Here is a 21,542-nt window from a genome sequence, read left to right as displayed (position 1 = left end):
GACAGGATAATGCTCACACCAGAAGACTGACACTGGGGCTTTCAGTCTCATTGATACTAAGGTTTGCATAACACGAATACAGAAAAGATGAAATAGAGCAGTGATCTGTTCCCAAAACTGACAGTTGAATATCTGCCCTATGAAAGGCAGCATCTCTGCAATTTTGACAATCCTGCTCCATTTCCATCTGCCACGTTGCATATACTGTTCTATATTTATATTCTATGTATTTAAGTCCCTGCACACACCTCCATCTATTATGTTAAGTGCCACTGCAAAACTGCTGTTATCTGTCATATTGCTAACCACTGCACTTTTCACGAACACATCTTTCATGAACAAAGGGGTATGGCTTTACCTTATATGAAAGTTTTGAGAAAGAAAGGAAAGAAAAAAAAATCTTCAACACCAAATTTTAAGTTAAGGAAGAACAAATTGCTTCCTGGCCCATCCTGGTTGCCAGCAGAAACCATGAAACATCAGATTAACACTTTTTGCATTGACTTCTTACTGTGCTTTCCCTGGTTGATACTCTTTCATCAGTCTTCATAACTGAGAACTGCATATCACTGGGATCCGAGCTCACTGAGGTCTGCAACAAAGAAGTTCAGATTGAGAAATCAACAGTTAATGTAGCAAATACTGGCGATAAATAATTGCATTGTTCCTGCCCTGTACATATTAGTGTTAAGGATAGACAGATAGAGTTGTCATTGTGTTTAGTACCAAAGCTAAGAAAAAAGTTGGAGAAAACATGACCTCAGTTCAGATCACACTGACACGTTACGTTATCACTGAAAAAATATCTAGGAAAGAGTTAGAAATACAAATCCAAATAGAGAAGGAAAAAGGCGTATGAGGAAAAAGACTTGCAAGATGATATTATACAGACAGTACTAACTGAGCCGTACAAACAAGGTCACTCCAATGCAAATTCAAAGAAGGAAGACTAGGAATAAGGCATACAGGTTAAATATTTACCACGCACTTATATATGGACATACCTGATCTGGTTTAGCTAGTGACAGCAATTTAGTTGCTTTTGTAGTCACTATAAGGTTAGAAAACCTCATAAGCAAGCCCTGCTTAGGTCTCTGCTGTCTCAGTTACACTGCTTCTACTACCTAAGCCAGCTAGCTTAAAGCACAGATGTACCCAAATAAGTTTACTAGGGTATTCTTCTCCAATTGTGATCTTCAGACATAAACATGGAAGCACATGAAATGAACTATGAAAGACTTGATCTCCGAAAATCTTGAGTGAAACACTTTTCATTGAAGTTAAAATGTGCACATTGTGCAGCAACTATCATTGCTCGGAAGGTCTGTGATATATGTAAACAAACGGAATGTTTGACTAGACAAGCCGAGTGTACTTGGAGGAAGCACTGGAATCAGCCTCTCAGCAATTCAATGGAGGTCTAGCCTAGCAGTAATCCTTGCACATCAGAGGCAAGATCTTTGTTTAACCCATATAAAGCAAAACCAGCACTAAAAGTACTTCCTAAAGACCTTACAGAGAGTCACATGAGAGCTGTCCTGGGCTGCTACGGAGGAAGTCAACCTAAGACTGCACTCATAGGATCCTCTTGTAACAGATACAGAACAGGATCAAGGATGGGCGAAGCATGTTTAGGCAGGACCACAGCAGAACTGCAGAGACTCTAATACCATAAACCACACTGCATAACACAAAGGCTCAGATGTTTAGATACGCCCTCATCCTACATGAGGTTTCCCAAAGGCTCCTTGTCCTTAAAGCAGCAGGATTGAAAAGGCATAAGCTTGCACAGGTCCCAGCTTTCTCGAGAACCAGGAGTATTAATGTATGTCTTAAAATCAAATGGGGGTTATAAATACTACCTGTCTTATAGTATCCCCTTCCTGATTGCTTATAGTAATCATTTTGTCTTCACCACCTAGAGCCAGAAGGTTTTCAGTACTCCAACAACCACAAGTAATCCGCTTAGTGTGCTTACCTGAAAAAGAAAGAAACATCTACAACATAAATGAACATAACCACAAAAAAATCTGGGATGGCAATATGCTCTATTTGGCCTCTCAAACACCGATTGTCAGAATGCAAAACAACTTATCAGAACAATTACAATTTTAAGAGTGTTGGGTTTTGATTTTTTTTTTTTTTTTTTGTAATCTTCTGCCCCCAGATGGAAGATTTTTGGCCTTATAGAAACTTGGACAGCCCCTGTTCTTCCATTTCTCCGCATCAAATTTCTGGGGACTGTGCTATATCCTTAACCTTTCTGCCCAGGGGTACTCTAAGCAGGTAAGAAAAAGTAACTTCGCAACAAGAACAACCACACAAATCCTTTGCAAGAAAGGTAACACAAGTTTCCCATGAGGCACTTATCAGGTATGTGTATATATACTTTTAGCTTACTATACTCTAAAAATACTCTGGTAAATACCACAAAACAGAAGGTGCAACTTGAGTACGGGCACATTTTTGACTTGTGTGTTCATCTACAGAACTAAAAAGGAATCTAAATATTTGCAAACTTCTACTTTCACATGCGCAAGCTTAGTTTCAAGTCAATGCATACCAAGAACAGGAATCTTGCGAGAAGTCTGACGGTTATATATAAGTAAGTTTCCCTTCGTTGTTCCAACAGCAAGTAAAGTTCCAACTCGAGACCATAGTAAGAAAGACATTGCATCCCTAAAATAAAGAAAAACTTTACTTTGTATAGTAGATTCCTTTCTTGTGCTTACTTCTAAAAACATTTTGCATATTTGTTTTTTGAAGTTCTACAAAATCACACAGACCAAGCAGAATTTTTAAATTCAGCAAATGCTCTCTACAACAAGCATCAGAATTATTTAAGTGTGCAAGAAAAAGTGAAAGTAATAAAAAGTTGTATGAGGTAATGTAATAAGACTTGTACAAATGGAAATGTGTCTGCAAACTTCAACAGTCTTTGATAGAATCATGCGTAATTTGGCCAAATATGTCCCTTTAAAATATACCCAAAGATACCATGAAAGTACGTAAAATTTTGCACTTTCTGCACTGTTTTTTGTAGTTCAATAATCCTATGTATTCAGCCAGCTCCAAGTGAATAGGTCTAGTTCTAGTCAATGTAATAACAAAGTTAGAAACAGACATTTTAAGTTTCAGCTTAAGGCCTGTTTTGGTGTATACTTACAGGTACACAGATAAATACTATACATCACATTTAAAATAAAAAAAGCCTCTTAAGCAAAATAATTTTAATCAGATTTTTTAATTAGCGCAGTTATTTCCATCACTACCTCTCCAATCTTTTTAGATATTACTGTAAGCACGCTTATTGCTTATTTGAAACAAATTTCAGATATTGACACATGAAGTGACCTCCAATATAATTTGGTTTGCATGTGAGGGGTTTTGTTTGTGTTTTTCTTATTTTAAAAAGAGAACGATACCAGAAAAGCACGATTATCACGCCATTTATATATCTTAATGCTTATTCTTCTTAAGCACTAGCACTGTGACAAAAGAAGGATTAGGCACTTAAATTGATATATACTGTTCTAGCTAGACTGCCTCCACTAAGCAATTTACCTCAGATATTAAAAAGATCATGAAAGAACTGCAATAACCACGTACTCCATTCTTGTAAGTACCTTCTATGTTCTTTTTCGCTTGCATACTGGCAAGTTACTCTTCCCCCCCCCCCCCCCCCACATATTTGTTCAAATATGAAAAGGAAGTACAATCTGGTCTATTCCTGCACACAGTCTAACATGTATACACATCCTCATAAGTGGCTTTGATTATATAAATAGCTACAGTTTAAAACTGATCTATCAAACCATCATCATTATAACATCTGTGCTAAAAAAGCATTTTGCTGATAATATGTAATAACTAATAAATAACGACAAAAGTGTAATGACTAAGAAATAACCGAGTAATCCACAAATACCCAAACAAGATGCCTACATAATGCTACATACAATTAATTAGACAGTAGGAAGAAGTGATCACTTTAAATTTCTTACTTGTATATACAATCATTTACTTGTTTTGAAACTATTTTCTAACATGTGACTTAACATTCTATCGACAATCTTCAAAACATAACTTCATTAAATCATGTATAGGTTAGGCCACTGTATTTTGTGCTAAGTGGCAATTCTTTTATTTTTTCAAGAGAGGAGTAACTTGTATAGAAGTTATTTTTTGTCTCAGTACAGTTTAAGTTCAGTTTAAACATACACATACAGGATACCAGGCTGTAACACGTGGAAATACCCCATAATCAAATATCCAATATTCCAAATGAATTTTACAAAGCACAGTGGACATGTTAATGGAAATCTGAAGTATTTCCATATTCCAGACACAGAGTTTTCAACATAAATCTAGGAAAAAAATTACTTGTAGAAACTAACATAACTGCCACTCCCCATTTTTTCCAGCTGAACTGAATTTTTTTTCGATTTAAAGGATAAAACATTCCAATTTTGGTATCTTTGACTACTTAAAACCCTAAACAAAACCACCAAAAAAACCCCAAAACATACACAAAGGAAATTTAGAAATGAAGGGTTAAATCAGAAGGAGTGTTTGTCTCAACTCAAGTAAATAAAATAGCAGCAGTATCCAAAATTAGCTGGTTCTCTGCTCAGGTGAGCGCCCTAACAAACATGGGAAGATTTGTTTCCATACTCTTTCCTACAGACAGCATGTTTATGTAGAGTGCAATAGTTTAGTGGAATAGATTCAAAGAAGCTAAAAGTTTAATTGTTAAAACAAGCTTACTTGTTATCCCATTGCTTGCTTGCTATGTAGGCCTTGGGAGAGTTTCAAGTCTGTGGCCAAATTCAGAAAGGTAGGGATTTGAACCTTGGAGTAGGATTGCTTTAGATATTGCCTCCCATTCTAAATCAGTTTTCTTTGTGAATAGCATTTTAGTCCCCTCACAAATTTAAGAGGAAAAAATCCTAGCACCACTAAAATCACTTCCCTTACTTTTAAGCTCCCTTTTACTTGTGTGAAATTCTTTGGAGAAAGTGTAACTGGCGCAGATACACAAAATATTCACCCACCCTTGTTGCTACCACAAAGTGGAAACATTGAAGAGAAGCTCTCTGGGGACTTTGGCATTGCTGACAAAAAAGAAACAAAACTTCTATCAACCCCAAAACTCCCACCCACAAACATGCACTTCAAAACCAGCAAGCCATACCAAAAATAATTTAGCAACAAACTGTAGCATATCAGTTTAACAGTATATGTGCTATGAGAACTCCAACAAAAAGATGATCTTTGCAACTTATCCTCCATACACAGTGGTCCAAGCCTTCAAATACACACTTAAAACAAAAAACTTTCTTACCTCATGCCACTGTCTACTTGGCTTGTTTTGTTTGTGTTTGCATCCCACAGAAATATGGCACTAGATTTGTCTGTGATTATTGCTAAAGTATCTCCATCCTTATCCCAGTCCATAGCAACACAGTTGCTGAAGAAAAAACAAAAAAAGACGACTTTCACTAATAATGTTAAAATGTTTGTAAGTGTACAGAAACAGCCAGAATTATTCAGCTGAAGTCCCAGTCCTTCTTTTTCCCTCCCTAACAAACCCATATCAGACTGCAGATTTATCTGTAAAGTACACTTTAACAGCAACCACAGCCTTACCCAAATCTCATCGGAAAGACAGGCTGAAAGGAAAGTCATAAAAAAAGAGACTGCTACATATATTCCAGTACTTGAAATACAGCCAGCTTGATTTTCAAGAGACAGTGAAAATGCCCTGTAAGGTTCTATTTTGTTACAGGCTATTCAGTGTTGGGATTATTTTTCTCACTGTTCAAAAAGCATAGCAAACCTGGACAAGAAACCTCTGCAGAAGCAGGAAAAACCTCTACTTGCAAATAGTTCCCAGAAAGAAGAGGACAACAGACTTGCCCACAAGTCTCCAGTGAATTGGAAACAGTGTTGTTCACAACACATATTTAAAGCACCATATACTGCAGAGTAAGAACCTATGCCACCTGACACCACTCTTTTCTTTCTAGATAAAGTTGATAGTTTCAGGTTAAAAAGGCATCTCTTCCGGTCTTAACATCTTTATCGAAGATCTGGATGAGGGGATTGAGTGCTCCCTCAGTAAGTTTGCAGATGACACCAAGCTGGGTGGGAGTGTTGATCTGCTCGAGGACAGGAAGGCTCTGCAGAGGGAACTGGACAGGCTGTATTGATGGGCTGAGGCCAACTGTAGGAGGTTCAACAAGGCCAAATGCCAGGTCCTGCACCTGGGTCACAACAACCCCACGCAACGCTACAGGCTTAGGGAAGAGTGGCTGAAAGCTGCCTGGCAGAAAAGGACCTGGGGTAGCTGGTCGACAGCCGGCTGAACATCAGCCAGCAGTGTACCCAGGTGGCCAAGAAGGCCAATGGCATCCTGGCTTGTATCAGGAATAGTGTGGCCAGCAGGAGTAGGGAGGTGATCGTGCCCCTGTACTCAGCACTGGTGAGGCTGCATCTCGAGTATGGTGTTCAGCTCTGGGCCCCTAGCTGCAAGAAAGACATTAAGTTGCTGGAGCGTGTCCAGAGAAGGGCAACAAGGCTGGTGAGGGGTCTAGAGAACAAGTCTTCCGAAGAGTGGCTGAAGGAACTGGAGTTGTTTAGTCTGGAGAAGAGGAGGCTGAGGGGAAGACCTTATTGCTCTCTACAACTACCTGAAAGGAGGTTGTAGTAAGGCAGGTGTTGGTCTCTTCTCCCAAGTAACTAGAGATAGGACAAGAGGCAATGGCCTCAAGTTGTGTCAGGGGAGGTTTAGATTGGATATTGGGAAAAATTTCTTTAACGAAACAGTGGTCAGGCATTGGAACAGGCTGCCCAGGGAGGTGGGTGAGTCACCATCCCTAGAAATGTTCAAAAAACGTGTGGATGTGGCATTTCAGGATATGGTTTAGTAGGCATGGTGGTGTGGGACAGCTCGTTGGACTTGATGATCTTAGAGGTCTTTTCCAACCTATGATTCTGTGATTCTCTATGAAAAATTTCACTCTCATTACCACTCAAACAAGAACTCCTAACGCAAGCAATTTCAAAAGTGTCCTACTGAAACACACATTGCTGTAAACTAATTCAGTAAGCCTTCAGTTTCTCATATCTTTGTTTTTAAAATCTTAGCTGTTAATTCTAGCGAATTAGCATGGTCTATTCCAAAAACACACCCATGAATATTTAACAGCCAATCAGAACATGAAGAGTGGGCATAACAAGGACAAAAAGAAACAAATAGGGAAAAACTCAGACTGGTAAGTAGTAAATAAAGCAAATTCTATCAACATAATTGTTAGAAGGTGCTTGTAACATCAACTATTACAGTGGAGAATATTTAACATTCTGAACTCCATTCTTATGTAAAACAGAGGTCTAACAGTTAACCAACAAATAAAGAAGCAAAGTTTGGCCTGAGGGGGAGAACCTCGACACAGGCACGCTTGTTTCTGTTTAAAATGTGTATCACAAAAATTGAATTTTATTCTAATAGTAATAATTAGAGAGAATTTATTCTTCAATCACAGCAAAAGGTTAGAAATAAGAATTCAAAAGAACTACCTAACCCAGGCAGAAGATTTGCTGGTGGACCTCAAAAAGTCAGTACTATTCAAACTACCATAAGCAGGTGTTAATTATTTCAACAAGCCTTTAGGATATGTGGTTACTATATAAGCTTTTTCTCCTCTTTGCCTGGCCGTGAGAACACAATACTAGAACCACCACTGATTCCACGCAGCTTTCCTCACTTTTGGCAATTTGCTGGAGAGAATGAGCATTTATCATACACTGAACAAAATCCGGTGCAGAATGAGCTGGGCCATGAATACTACCAAGCAAAAAATACTGACACAGCCAGCTCATGTTATGAATGGCACCTAACCAGAACAGGATTTTGAAACAAGACAGCAAGATACAAGCGAGTCTGGGAAAGACAATGAGAATTGCATCTCTTGGTGTGGTGCAAGGTGGCAACTACCACAAACTGCAAAAACTGGATTTCTTGGGGAGCTAAGTGACTCTGGCTCATATCTACCCATGATACAGGGATATGCAAGTGACATTCTAGAAATGAAAGTTAGACTTCATATTTAAAGCCTAGTGGGTGTTTTGCCTTGACTAAGGGCTCCACCTTAAAATGAATCGGGTTGTTAGAAATGAAATTAAAAAATCAGGCATTTGCATGAATACTTAAGCTAAGAGCAGGTAAAATACTAAAAAGAAATGAGGGGTATGCAAATGAAACTACTGCTATATCAGGTAGTAATGGTGCCCAATAAAAGTAGATTTTTAGAGCAAAATGGTATGACAACCTGATGTCACAGTGTTGGCACCTCTGGGCCATACCCAGCCTGTTCCTATGGACTGATTGCCTTTTAGCAGTTAGACTGCATATTCCAAAGTACAACACTTTTTAAATTTCATCTGAAAGGATTCCAGTTCATACACTTCAATTCCACTCTCTGATGTGAACCAAAGTGTGATAAGCAGGAAAAACAGTGAGATTCACTTTAGAAGTACACTCTCGATCTAAAGTAACAATGCCAATGTACACATCATGCCAGTGACACAAGCAAAAGCACTAAAGCAAAAGGATATCTTTCCTCAGTAAGGCTATAATAACAAATTACGAGAAAACTGACAGTAGCAAGAATGCTGTCACAATCAGCATGATGCTGATATATTGCATACAACCTCATTATGTTCTTTCTTAATATGACAGATCTTTTTCTAACATTTTAATGAAGTAGATTGAGTTTATTACTAATAAGGAGTGGTTTGGGTAGGGGAATATATTTTTCTGACTATCCTTGATAGCTTCCTATGAGCTCAGCTTTCACTGTCTCAGATTCCGTACACGCTCATCAGTTCATCTTCTTTTCCAGGTATGCTCACCAGAGGTAGCACGTCTTCCTACAAAGTTCTCACATTGCATAAGTACCTCACCAGAAAAGAGGCATTTTTAAAGAAAACAACAAAGAAAATAATTTAAACCCATCTTAGTACCTACCCTGGTAAGTTGATTTCATTTTTCTTCTGACCATGACGATCAAAAATTTTCACTGCACGATCACCTCTAAAAAAGATTAACATACAGAATAATTCCCTTCCTTCATCAGTGACTTCCATGGACAAACGCAATAAATATTTGTAATCTTACCCTGTTACAGCAAGGAAATTTCCCAAAGTTTTCTGCCAAGCAAACTGCACAGGGGAACCAGACCAAGCTTTTTCTAATAGACTGAATACTTGCTGTGAGATAAAAAAAAAGTGGGAAATTACAGATCTTAAAATCCTAAGCATATAGCAATGAACAACTTCCTAACATGTTAGCAACTGTGAGTACTGTGTAGGCAAAAAAACCCCCTCAAACACCACTTCCATGTGATTCTAATACACCAAAGCACTGAAATTCCAGAGAAAAATCTTATGGTTTGTGCTGAAAAAATGGAAATCTCTGGTGCTGCGTGTCTGCACTGAGAACTACTGCAACTCTATCACAACTATTTTTTTTTTCCTCTTACAAAGTTACTGGAATAAAAAACCTCCATGAGACTCTCCCCTTCACGTCCAAAGACCAGCATGTTGAGATCTCTACGATTCATGGAAAAGTCTTAGACCAGAAAGTGTCCTTAGCGTGTAAAACACAGCAGGCTCAACATCTATGCTTTTACAGATACGGAACTATACTGTCCTCTCCGAACTGTTGGGTCTTAAAAGCTAGGACCTCAAAGTTACTCAACCCTAAAAAGATTACAACTAAGTTTCTCAAAGTCCTTTTCTTTGCACACCACTTGCACAAATTTTTCTACAGCTTGGGCGTAAGATCAAGGCCACGACTTTGCTTCACAGCTCGCTGTCATGACTTTTTCCCTCCCATGCCATCAGAGAAACACCAGCACGTGGAGTCCAAGTACCCAAGTCTTTGCCAAAGGGCCCCCTTCCCTTTTTTTGGGTGAAGGTCAACTGAGGTATTCTTCACACTGAATTTGCGTTTTACCCACAAAAAGAATATGAGCACCGCAGGCCACAAGCACAAAGAACGTTTGACAATTACCTCTGATTTTGAAAAAAAATCTAATAGCAAACCAACAATAAAGAAAACTATCACGGGAGTGCAGGCAAGCTCCAGGCCTTCATGCTCTCCTCGTAAAATGAACCCCGCTAGGGGGTTTGAGCAGGAACCCTCCCTTCTGGCCCGACCGCTTAACCGCTGCCCGGGGAGGGTTTCTCGCACCCTCCCCGCTGCCGGGGCCAGGGCACAGGCGCAGCGACCCGCCGGCGGGAGCCGTTCCCGGGGCGGCGGCGGACCCTCCCGCGGCCTCGGCTCCCCTGAGGCGGCCCCGCCCGCAGAGCCCGGCTCCCGCTCGCTGGAGGCCGGCACGAGCCCCTCCCTCACCCGGCCTCAAGCACCGCCCGCCCGCGGCGGGCCCCGCTCGTCGCCCTGGACCCGGACGGCGCGGTAACCGCGCCTCCCCGGCGGCCCCCCGAGCGGCCGAACACACTCACCTTCATCGCGCCCACCCGCTGCGCATGCGCCGACCCGCCAGCCAGACCCCGCCCGCCAGACCCCGCCCGCCCACGGCGTCGCTGTCACCCCGGAGACCGAGCAGGCGCAGGAAGGCCGGAGCCATCAATGCTGGGGGGGCGTGGTCGCGCCCCGCAGCCAATGGAGAGGCGCGCCCGAGGCGCTGGGGCTGGCAGGGGGGGCGCGTGCCACCGTCCTCGGTTGTGTTTGAAGCCCTGAGGGGAAAGGGAGTTTTTCCATCCCAGAATTCCAACAGCGGGCGCAGTAAAAACCCGGTTTCTTACTGAGACCTGCTACATCGCGCACGGAGGAGCACAAACCGGGCTGTGTGAGCCAGAGAAAAAAGGCGCCAACCCAGCAATGCCGCATTCAGTTCGGTTCAGCTGCATTCGATGGCAAACAGCGCGGGTGTCACCGCAGGGTTCCACTGCCTAGTAATTTCTTTTAAAACAATAAATAGTTCACTGAGAGCGTGAACACATTTAACATTACAAATGTACAAGGACTTTGGGTATCAGATGCTTCAAAGTTCTGGGAAACATTGAAAGAGCTCGCAACTTCCCGCTTCGCCTCTCCAACGCACGCCCTACCGTTCCGGAAACATGGAACAAGGCACAGAAAGGCAAATACAAAAAGGCTTAGAGAACATTCAGACTGCTCAAAAGAATTCTGTGTAACAGCACAGGGCTCAAAAAAGGCAAATCATAAAGTCTCTGAAAAAAAAATAGGTAACTGTTCAATAAGGGAACTCCTTTGACATCATTCTGTCAACTCTCTGTTGTCTGTGGCACACACAACTCTCCGGTAAGATGCTGAACATCCTCGAGCGGTGCCAGTTAAGCACCTTGCAGGACTGGGCCCATTACATTTTGAAGTAACCTTACTGGAAAGACAGACAATTGTTTAATTTCATCTTATAAAATTTTATTTCTCAAATTAGTGCAAAGCCTCATGTAAAATGTAATTAGTCCAGATGTAATGGAATGCTTCGAAAATTCCAAAGTGCAAATATTATACTTAGATTGGTTAACTTTTAATTACACTTCAGAACTCTTCCAATAACTCCCACTTATAGATTTTTCCTTAAAAATAGCAATGTAAATATAAGAACCAAAGTAGAGAAAAAGGTATGATGTTCTACATCTCATGTAAAAACTTTAAAAATCCAAAAAGTACACTGGATGTCAAAAATCTCCGGCAGAAATTATTAAATAGCAGATTTCTGTTAGCATAATAAGACAATATTTAAAATAAAGCTTTGGTTAAATAAAAAGTTTTTTAAACTAGGAATGATGATGAAAGTGCAAAAGATTCACCAAATACACAACTTCATTTCCAAGGCAGACATTACGCCTGCCATTTACAATGGTTTGCATTGATTTGTCAGCCTGCATTGTAATAACTCAGATACCTATAGCAAAACATGTTTATTACAGGCCAATTAAATATATGGGGTCCAATCCTGTAACTCGTTTCACCCAGAGATGGACTCAGTTCTGTCAGTGGAAGTATATCCATCATTCCTCTGCGTGTTGGGGGATCAAGGCCCTGGATCTGTAACACTTGATTATTATGGTGAGTTCACTCATGAGTTCACTCATTTCTTAGCACTTCCCAAACAGAAGTCCTCTGCTGGCAACTGGCTGATTGCCGCCTATTTTCTTACAAACCAAATTCTTGTAACATATTGGTAACAAAGATGATTTGATAAAAAGTGCTTAATATTGGTCCGTAAGAACAACATGTACACGTTGGCTTGAGACCAAACACTTTGCTGTGGTAGATATCCTGCACCTCGTGTTTACTGGTGCACTGGTAGTTTGTTGAGGAAAAAAGAAACCGTCTGAGTCTACGGAGCACAATGTCACCTTCATAGAGAGAATAATTTACAGTTTTACAGTCACAACACATGCTCCAGCTCTTCCTAAGCACAATGGTGCAACCTATAAGGAAAAAAAAAAATCCGTGAGATAAATGCAGTCAGCTTTAAGTGTTTTTTTCCCTAAAACTGGCAGTTTTTAGTTAATGCTTGTAATAGTTGTACAGCTGCAGCAGAGTGGCGGTATCACCCACACTCTATTAATGTAACTTAAAAAAAATAGCAAATTGGTCCAAAACTTAGATAAAAACCCATAGAAAAGGTGAAGATATTCTATATGATATTGTGAAGCACTTTGGAAGTAATAGCAAACTCCAAGAATATGAAACAATTCTTAGTTATAATTTCAATTACTTGGTATTACAGGAAAAAAATCCTTTGTTATGGTACAAACTGGACACCTCAGCTAGGCAGTCTGACAACTGAGCAATTGTTGGCAAAAGAATATACATTTTTCTGTCAAGCAGAAAATGCCAAACATGACTGGGGCAACTTCTCCTTTGTATTTGAATATTTGATAAAATCCTGTTAAGAGTTCTTGAAATCAGAATAATCTCCTAGTCTTTATTCTTTTTCTGTAAACAGAAGCTGCTTCTGGCAAGACCCTTTTCTGCTGAGATTCTGTTGGACTTCAGAAGAGGAAGGTAGTTTCTAACATGTACCCTAGCTTCCTCTTTTAAACTTCATACTGTTGGGAGTGTGTGCGAATAGCACACTAAGTGCTACAGAGATTATCCCGAAGGCAAAAAAGTGTGTTAATGCCAGCTCCCCTAGTTCTTTTTTTCCCCAAGAACAACAGACTTATCCTGAACTGTCTGTGGCTCTGACAAACTTCAGCTGGGAACATTCCACTACCCTCTTTTGAGTTGTGTGTAGATGAAGTGGTGGCAGACTGCTGACATAACAAGAGAGAAGGAAGGTACACAGACACTTCCAAATCCCTTTAGGAAGGGTTCAAAACTGTGCTGTATACTGGTATCACAGGATTCAGTGAGATATAGAGGGTCAAGGCTAAGGTACATACAAAGGTACATACAGATGCTCACCACCTAGACACCACGCAGGATTCATTTAGATACAGTGGTGAGAAGCACTGTCTCTCTCCTCTGGTATACTGTTGTTTTTTTTTCTCTTTAGCAGGACAAATAATGCCATGGGTTATCATTACCAGTACTACCACTGAAGGCCCCAAGCTCTGACGAGCCTCCTAGATGACTTAAGTTTTAAGATCTCGCAGCAGTATGAAGTGGGGTGAAATGGACAGCTCAGTTTTCATGTGTTACAAAGATTTTGATAGAGAGCAGTTCATCTCTCTTTTGGAATTAGCAATTTGGGGCTATTCCTGGGATAGTGTATTCAGGAGGTCAGAATTCAGCTGCCTAAATATTGGTGCCTCATGCTATTCTAGATGACCTTGGACATTCATCCTGGCCAGCTGGACTCCTGAAGGGCCTTGGTCTCCCATAGATTCTGTGATGTATCTGCCAGCCTTCTGTGGATGCAGATGCTTTAGGGTATCTCCAATAGCAGCACATATCAAAGGACAGCCTGCCCAGGTTGTCCTGGTGTGTGCTCTTCCCACAGACAGGCACGTTCCTGGAGCTATAATAAAGTAAAAATAACTAAGCTTTGAACTGACAGTAATGGTTTCTGATCATTAATTGAAGATTATTATTTTTTTGAACTGTGTGACAAGAAGTGACAAGAAGTAGGAAAAGACTTCCTCGAAGTTGTACACACTGTATCAGGAAGGGATTATTTATGAAAAGATGACCAAAATCTTGAAGAAATTATTGAACTTGCTGAGAGACACATTAGAGCTAAAACTAATCTACATTTATCATTTATCTTCAGAATAGAAGTCATGTAAAAAGAACTCTTTATCACAGTTTGGGGATATGTCAATACATTTCATTAAGGCTGGCTGAAATTGTCAAAGAAAATAGCTCTACTCCTGCCACGGAAAGGAGGGCAGTTTATTATAAGTTAACAACTGTCTGTTCAAGATGAATCATCTTGAAATGGTAGACAAAGAAAAGAGAGACTTACAACAGACTAGTAAGAAAGCACTTCTCAGAGAAGGAGTATGTGAATTCTCCTTGTAAAAAGAGGCCCACTCGAAATAACAAGATAAATAGTAGTGTGTGGTCTGATCAGAAACTATACCTGTGTCCATTCATTTGTCTGGGGATCATAAGACTCCACTGTATTAAGGTATGTTTGACCATCATATCCTCCAACAGCATACAACTTGTCACCAAGAAGACATACTCCCACTGCATCTCTGCTAATGCTCATAGAGGCCACAGAAGTCCACATATCTGTTTTTGGATCATACCTAAAAGATAATTTCCGTTATGCTCTAGAACTGTTGCCAAAATTCAATAGAAAAAACACACTGGAACTGATACTCTCAAGGTACTAGAAAATATGTCTTATTAGGACAGCACAGATTTGGGTGTTCAATTCAAAGCACTTTTCCCCCCAAATACTCTCTTTGAAGATGTTTCTTTAGTCATCTGGTAACACAGTCAGTACTAGCTAGGCATCTACTTTGTTATTTTAACCTGACAGAAAGAGACAATGTTAAGATTACAGATGCCTACAGCAGAACTCATGTAATCACAGAGCTCTGCAGGGTTCTAAAGAACTATACAAAGAAAATATTTAAGAGACCATCCTAAGATCACACTTGTAAAAACAAGTTTGGAAGATACTAGTCTTAATTTATTTGCATGAAAAGCAACAGTTTTAACTGCAGTTCTTTAGTCATTGTACGACAGAAATGCATGCAAGCATAATCATAACATGAAAATATGGCCTGAAGCACATACTGCAAATAAAAGTATAATGTAGTGAAAGAGGGTGACTAGGGAGCTACATATAGAATTTATTTTTCAATTTAAATTATAATTAATTTTTAAACCCATGTATTTATTTGGGCAAAGCAACTTTTATTGCAAACTAAAGTGGTAAACAAATACTCAGAAGCTTAGTGTGGTTTTATGAAACGGGTAGTTTTATAAAGGAGCTATTTTCATGAAGTTGATGGTCCTCAATTTCATCTCACTTGAAAGAGTGAGGACAAAATGCATTACAAAATGATTCCTATTTATTGAAGACGTGTTCTGTAACTTTGTTTCAGAAAATACTGATGAAGAAAAATGCATGGACTTATTGTTTTCTCTATGGCTTCTAATTATCTGTTTGCCTCTAAAAATTTGGTATTTGCCAAGATGTAGCTTCCTATCTGCAAACCCTTCTGGGGTCTTTTTAGTGCAATTTCCGTATGTTAAGCGGTATGGGCCAAATTATGTATTTTAGGGTCAATTAGGACACTGTAAGTTTGAAAACTACAGCTCTGTTTTGGGATGGTGGTTGGTTTGTTTTGCAGGGTTTTTTTGTGGGTTTTTTTTTTCTTTTTTTTTTGGTAGAGGACAAATCAGAACTCCCACCATAAAGAAATTTAGTAAAAGGAGAAGATGGGTGATGAAGAATCACTGTAAGTGCTGGGAGACAACAGGAAAGAAGTTTTACATTTCAGGGTAGGAGAGAATGAAAGCATTTCAGAAATACTTGAAATGCCAGCAAAGACTTAATACAGTGCATTATTAAGTATTTATTGTTGTTTTTAATTATTTTATGGATCACACTTGCTTCTGCAATTTGAAATACATTCATTCACTAATAAATTTATGTAAAGACATACCAGCTTTGGAATGTCTGCATTACATGCCAGCTTCCTAGTGTCATCAGGGGATACAAGAAAGAATAGGATGTAAGGATCCACAAATCCTGACTGTTAACTCCTTTAAAAGTTTTAACATGAACTGATACAGACTTCTCATGTGAAAGAAGTTCTGCTTCATTTTTAAAAGCATTCAACTCCATGTTGTTCTTAGTAATCAATCAGAATTCATTCAATGAGACTGCTAGAAAAAAAAATTCTAGATGAAGTGCATTAGGGAGAATTCACTTTAAATAATCTGCCTTGGCAACATTTTGAATCATATTGTGACTACACAGTATGTTTTTATGCATAAGTTTCCCCTGCTTATGCTAAAAATGACACAGCTATTTTATTTGGTTTCTACTTAACAGCTCTTTCCGTAAACCACTCTATAGACTAGCACTATGGGAATTACTAGCAGGATATGCCTTCATCAGGATATTACCTTTCTACACAGTCTGACAGCCTGGATGTTAAGTTTGATGCTGGGGCATCGTGACCACCTATTGCATACAAGAACCCATTCCAGGTGGTTACACCTACACCACCTCTTCTTTTGGACATCTGAGCACAGAGGGTCCATTTGTTTGTATGAGGATCAAAACATTCTACTGACTTAAGACAAGAACTTCCATCTCGACCACCAACTGCATAAAGCCTACAAAGTAAAAAAAAAAAAGTAAGTAAATATTGTCTGAACAAGACGAAGTTTCCAGTGATGTATGAAGGACTTTCAAGTTTGTTAAAAAGGGAAGTTTAGGAGGACACTTTCAACTTTCAGTAGAATGTTCTGTCGAGAAAACTCAGATGATACTGCTCCAATCTTCTCCTGTTGTCACAATCAACACATAGTAACAATAACTTACAGAAAATTGATGCTAACACAGCATTTATGTTCCAATCTATGCGCATAGCTAACGTTTTCAAAATTACTTATGTGACTTGACAGACAAAGGCCCATTTCTAGCAGGGTCAGAGGGACAAATTCAGTAGCGGATCTGTGCATGCAACAACTCTGCCCTGCCTCACCTTAGGCATCCAAGTATTTTTTTGGACCTGGGCTATAGTTTGTGAAGGACAGTGCTACGTTCAGTCCCTCACACCCACTAGGTGGCCCAGTTTGCTCAGTTCTAACAAAAAGGTTTCTAGCATTTGGTATTTCAATTTTTTGGAAAATAAGGACAGAAGGAAAAGATTTGTTTTAGGAGCACTGCATCACTGATGAATCTTTAAAACTAATCAAATAATCAAACTTGATAAAGAGTTTATGCACAGAGTGTATGAGCAATCTATGCTTAGAACCAGAAATGGCCAGTACTATTATTTGGAAACGTAGGAACTCAGAAGCCATTCTAAAAAGGAAGCAATGCATCAGAAGAAATATCCAGTTTGAAAGACCACCTAAAATATCATGAATTAAATCCTTGCATAGCCTAAGTATGGTTAAATAATCGAATGAATATTAGACACTATATACAATGATAGTGTGAATAATCTACAACAGTTACTACGAAAGCATTATTCAAGATGTCCTCAGTTTGGGAAACACTGCTGTTTGTTTTTTTAGATCTACTGACCAACAAACTTAAATACAAACATCTTGTAAATACGGTTGACATAGTAAGCTCTCAGTAATAATTTTAATAACCTGTTACAAAAGTACATTTCCATGAAAGTTCCCATGTTTAATAACACAACTTGTTTAAGGTAAGGAATGTACTGAAGGATATTGAAAAATCAAGTTGCAGTTCTAAAAAGTTCATGACTAAAAATCAATCCTTTATGCAACACAGGATTTAAATGAAGTCTCCCACCTTACGTCCCCTCAAAACATGACAGAGTTTTGATCACTTTTGCAGTGATTTCACATTTAGGTCATGGAGAAAAACATATTCATTTCTCTATGTGAAGGTTTTGAGCAAATTACCTGCAAAGTATCAAGTTACAGATAGATATTACTAGAAGGTGCAGAGTTACTGATCCCTCAGCTGAAGTGCAATCAGTTTGTACGTACTTTTAAGCTTTTAAACTATAGACATCTAGTGTTGCTGCCTACATGATGAGTGTAGGCAATGTTCTGTAATAATAGAGAAATGTGAGGCTCTAATTGTGGTGCTTTTCACCACAACTGGGGCCATCTGCTGAACACGCAGGAAGCTTCAGACCTAACACAGCCATGTGAGACTGCAGTTCAAAGGCAGCCCAAGGCACTCTGCTTGCTGGTTGCTCAAGTTCTTTCTTCCTTCCTGCACCCAGTGAGCTTTTATTTCCACTCGTTCCTGGACTTGTTCCAGATCTCACAGGACCCTTTCCAAGTGCACTTCAGCTGTACTAATTTTGCAGGAGATTAACCTTAAAAAAAAGTGTGAAAAGCTTTCTGCTACCTTACAATACTCAAACAGCTCAAGGCAGATGTGTCAGTATATAAGCAGGAAGAGAAAATTTGTGGTCAAGAGAATGTAAATATTCTGCCACAACCACAATACTACTCAGCAAATCAGGTTAGCTTTGTCTACTATGGTATTCCTGTAGCCACCCTGGCAAAACATGGTTTGGATAAACCCACTACAGGGCTGGTGGAAAACTGGAAGGACTACTGGGCTCAAAGGGCTGTGATCAGCAGTATTAAGTCCAGCTGGCAGCTGGTTTCTAGGGCTGTTCCTCCCAGGCTGATACCGTGGCTGATACTGCTCAACGTCTTCATTAATTAACAGAAAGATGTAACGGAAATCAGCCTTAGCAAGTTTACTGATAAGATTAAATTAAGGGGACTTGCTGATACACTGGAGGGCTTTGTTACTATTCAGAGACACCTAGACAGGCCAGAAAAATGGGCTGACTGGAGTCTCGTGAAGTTCAGCAAAGGCAAATGCAACGTCCTATACCTGGGATGACATATTCTCATGCAACAGCACAGGCTGGGAGCCGACAGGAGAGGAGGCAGTTTAGCAAAAACAGACTTGGAAGTCCTAGCAGACAAGAAGTCAGGAGTATGCCCTTGAAGTAATGACAGCTGATCCCCTTTATTTGGTACATATAAGACTGTTCCCAGATACTGTGTCCAGCTTTGGGCTCTCAGTACAGGAAAGATCTTGCCATACTGGAGCAAACCCAGCTGATGGTCACTAAGATGATGAGGGACACATAACACATGAGAAGAGGCTGAGAGCTGCCTTTGTGCAGTCTTTAGAATTCTTGAGACAGCTAAGGAGGCATCTTACTGCTGTCTTCAGCCACCTAATGGGAGGTTATACAGAAGACATATCATTCTCAGGAGGTATGCGGTGAAAGGAGGAAGAACAAGTTGAAACATGGGAAATTTCAACTGGATATTAGAAGAAAAATGTTCAGTATAATGGTGGTCAAACATCAGATGACTCCAAAGGTGTCTTCCAATCCAAATTATTCTATGATTATGTGATTCCAACTGGTCTTTATTTTGTAATAGCTTGATTCAAGTACCACTTGTATTCTGGGATGCTATAGAACAATTACACTTAGTCCAAAGGAAAACAATGAAAATCACTCAGAGTCTAGGAATCGTGGCCTACAAATAAAGACTGAAGGAGCTAGAGTTATTCACTTCTGATGACAGAATACTGAGGGGACATGGGTCTTTAAATACAAAAGGCTGTTGAAAATAACAAAGAAAAGATGCATTCTCCATGTTCACTTTGGATAGTACAAACAATAATATTATGAATCAGCAAAAATTATTTGAGACTTGACATGAGGAGAACTTCACAGATGTATTAATAGTTAAGCAAATTGCTTAGGGAAATTACAGAAACTTTACCGCTGGAGGTTAACCACAAGATCACTCTGGCTATGAGTGTTTTAGATATAATCGATTCAGCTCTGGGGTAGCAGAATGGATTAGGGAACTCCTTGATGTCACTTCCAGCCATTGTCTGTGACTGCAACATAAAATGACCTAGTTGTCTGAATAAGCTTTAAATTAGGAATTAGGTATTTTTTTTCACTGAAAAACAGCTGTAGAAATTTCAGATACCACTCCAGATTAGATTAATTCTGCCAGAGCTTACTGTTCTGAGTTAATGCAATACCACGAGTTCTCCTCCATGACTTTACAGTAGTTTTGGAAGTTGATTGTTCAAGCTATCATAGTAAGAGGAAATTGCTGGGGTCTCAGTGAAAGAGAACAACCATTTGCTCCTTTCCTCTGTTAAGGAGATGGTAACTATTATTTGCCCGTAGAGATAGTGTCTCATAAGTAATACCGAGGGGCACTGTGATGCTGTCAGGAAGCTTCCTTGACCCAACACAGTATCTTTTCTGTGAATGAAGAAACTTGGTTCTTAATGCTATCAACAGGTATCTATAAAGAGAAATAACAGTCATTTAGGATGGTCCTCTAATTACATCAAAATAATGAGATAGAAAACGGAAGTTGCTTTCACATACTTTCCATTTAATATTGCTACACCAACAGTGCTCCTTGGAGTTGACATACTAGCTACAAAGTTCCACTGACGGGCCTGTGGATCCCATCTTTCTACTGTATTCAGGTAGCTCCAGCCATCATGTCCTCCGACAGCATACATGGGACCTTCCAATACAGCTACTCCTTAAAAAAACGGATATGAAAAACAGTCACTTCCAGATAAGGGGAAAAAAGATCACATTTTCCAAGTGACAGTCCAGTGTGCACAAAAAAAAATATTTTAAAACAAATAAATAGAAATTTCCTTTTGGTAGCCAATGCTGGTTATAATCTGAAGGAGAAAAGACGTTCAATAAGCAGTTGACATTAAAAAAAGTTTCCACCCCCCTAAACTTAATTTCTGAATGTTTTTTGACCGATCGTAACACAGATAACCTTTTAAAAAGATGCATTTGGGCTTTACAGAACTCTACATACCCAGACCATGACGATGAGTGGACATAGGTGGCATTACACTCCAAGTTTTCGTTCTAGGGTTGTAGCACTCCACAGTATTCAATGTTTTCAGTCCATCTCTGCCTCCAACAACATACAACTTATCATCTAAGACTGCAACTCCAAACTGTAATCTTCGCCCATTCATATTTGCCACAGGAGTCCACATGTTGGTACGAAGCTCGTACTTTTCAATGCTTGTAGCTCCTGAATGACAACATATTCAAGTTATTTAAAAAAAAAAGTCTGAATTATTAGAATAGCTTTTATTTTAGCAATAGGCTGATCCTACAAGACAGCATGACATCCTGCAGCATGTTCTTAATTCTATGTATACAAATAGTCTATTCTGACTTCCTTTAACTGCACCATTACAGAGGAGGACTTTCTCAGTGCTTTTCAAGACGAAAAGCAGGATTTCTAACTGCTTCGCAGAATCAAGCCTTTAGAAATAAAAATGTCAGGAATAGAAAACAACCCTTGT

General features: G+C 39.5%; 2 protein-coding genes across 6 annotated transcripts in view; both read right to left on the bottom strand.

Annotated features, from left to right (window-relative positions):
- WDR19 (WD repeat domain 19) overlaps positions 1-10,561 on the bottom strand; it is a 50,032-nt gene extending 39,471 nt beyond the window's left edge. Inside the window, exons 1-7 of the mRNA XM_075420707.1 lie at positions 10,531-10,561; positions 9,182-9,273; positions 9,032-9,097; positions 5,345-5,470; positions 2,564-2,679; positions 1,863-1,978; positions 512-592 (exon numbers count right to left, since the gene is read on the bottom strand). Of these exons, the coding sequence (XP_075276822.1) occupies positions 512-592; positions 1,863-1,978; positions 2,564-2,679; positions 5,345-5,470; positions 9,032-9,097; positions 9,182-9,273; positions 10,531-10,536 (603 nt within the window). The 5' untranslated portion in view covers positions 10,537-10,561. The remainder of the gene's footprint in view (positions 1-511; positions 593-1,862; positions 1,979-2,563; positions 2,680-5,344; positions 5,471-9,031; positions 9,098-9,181; positions 9,274-10,530) is intronic.
- A 907-nt stretch (positions 10,562-11,468) lies between these two features.
- KLHL5 (kelch like family member 5) overlaps positions 11,469-21,542 on the bottom strand; it is a 76,956-nt gene continuing 66,882 nt past the window's right edge. For all 5 annotated transcript variants that reach the window (XM_075420705.1, XM_075420704.1, XM_009935514.2 and 2 more), the window contains 5 exons: positions 21,041-21,265; positions 20,584-20,746; positions 16,604-16,816; positions 14,595-14,766; positions 11,469-12,492 (listed from right to left, as the gene is read on the bottom strand). In XM_075420705.1, coding sequence (XP_075276820.1) covers positions 12,436-12,492; positions 14,595-14,766; positions 16,604-16,816; positions 20,584-20,746; positions 21,041-21,265 — 830 coding nt within the window. In that variant the 3' untranslated portion in view covers positions 11,469-12,435. The remainder of the gene's footprint in view (positions 12,493-14,594; positions 14,767-16,603; positions 16,817-20,583; positions 20,747-21,040; positions 21,266-21,542) is intronic.

The sequence above is a fragment of the Opisthocomus hoazin genome, chromosome 5 (genome assembly GCF_030867145.1).
Source record: "Opisthocomus hoazin isolate bOpiHoa1 chromosome 5, bOpiHoa1.hap1, whole genome shotgun sequence".
In the NCBI taxonomy this organism is placed as follows: domain Eukaryota; kingdom Metazoa; phylum Chordata; class Aves; order Opisthocomiformes; family Opisthocomidae; genus Opisthocomus; species Opisthocomus hoazin.
Note: the sequence above shows the minus strand (reverse complement) of the source record. Positions and strands in the feature narration are given on the sequence as shown.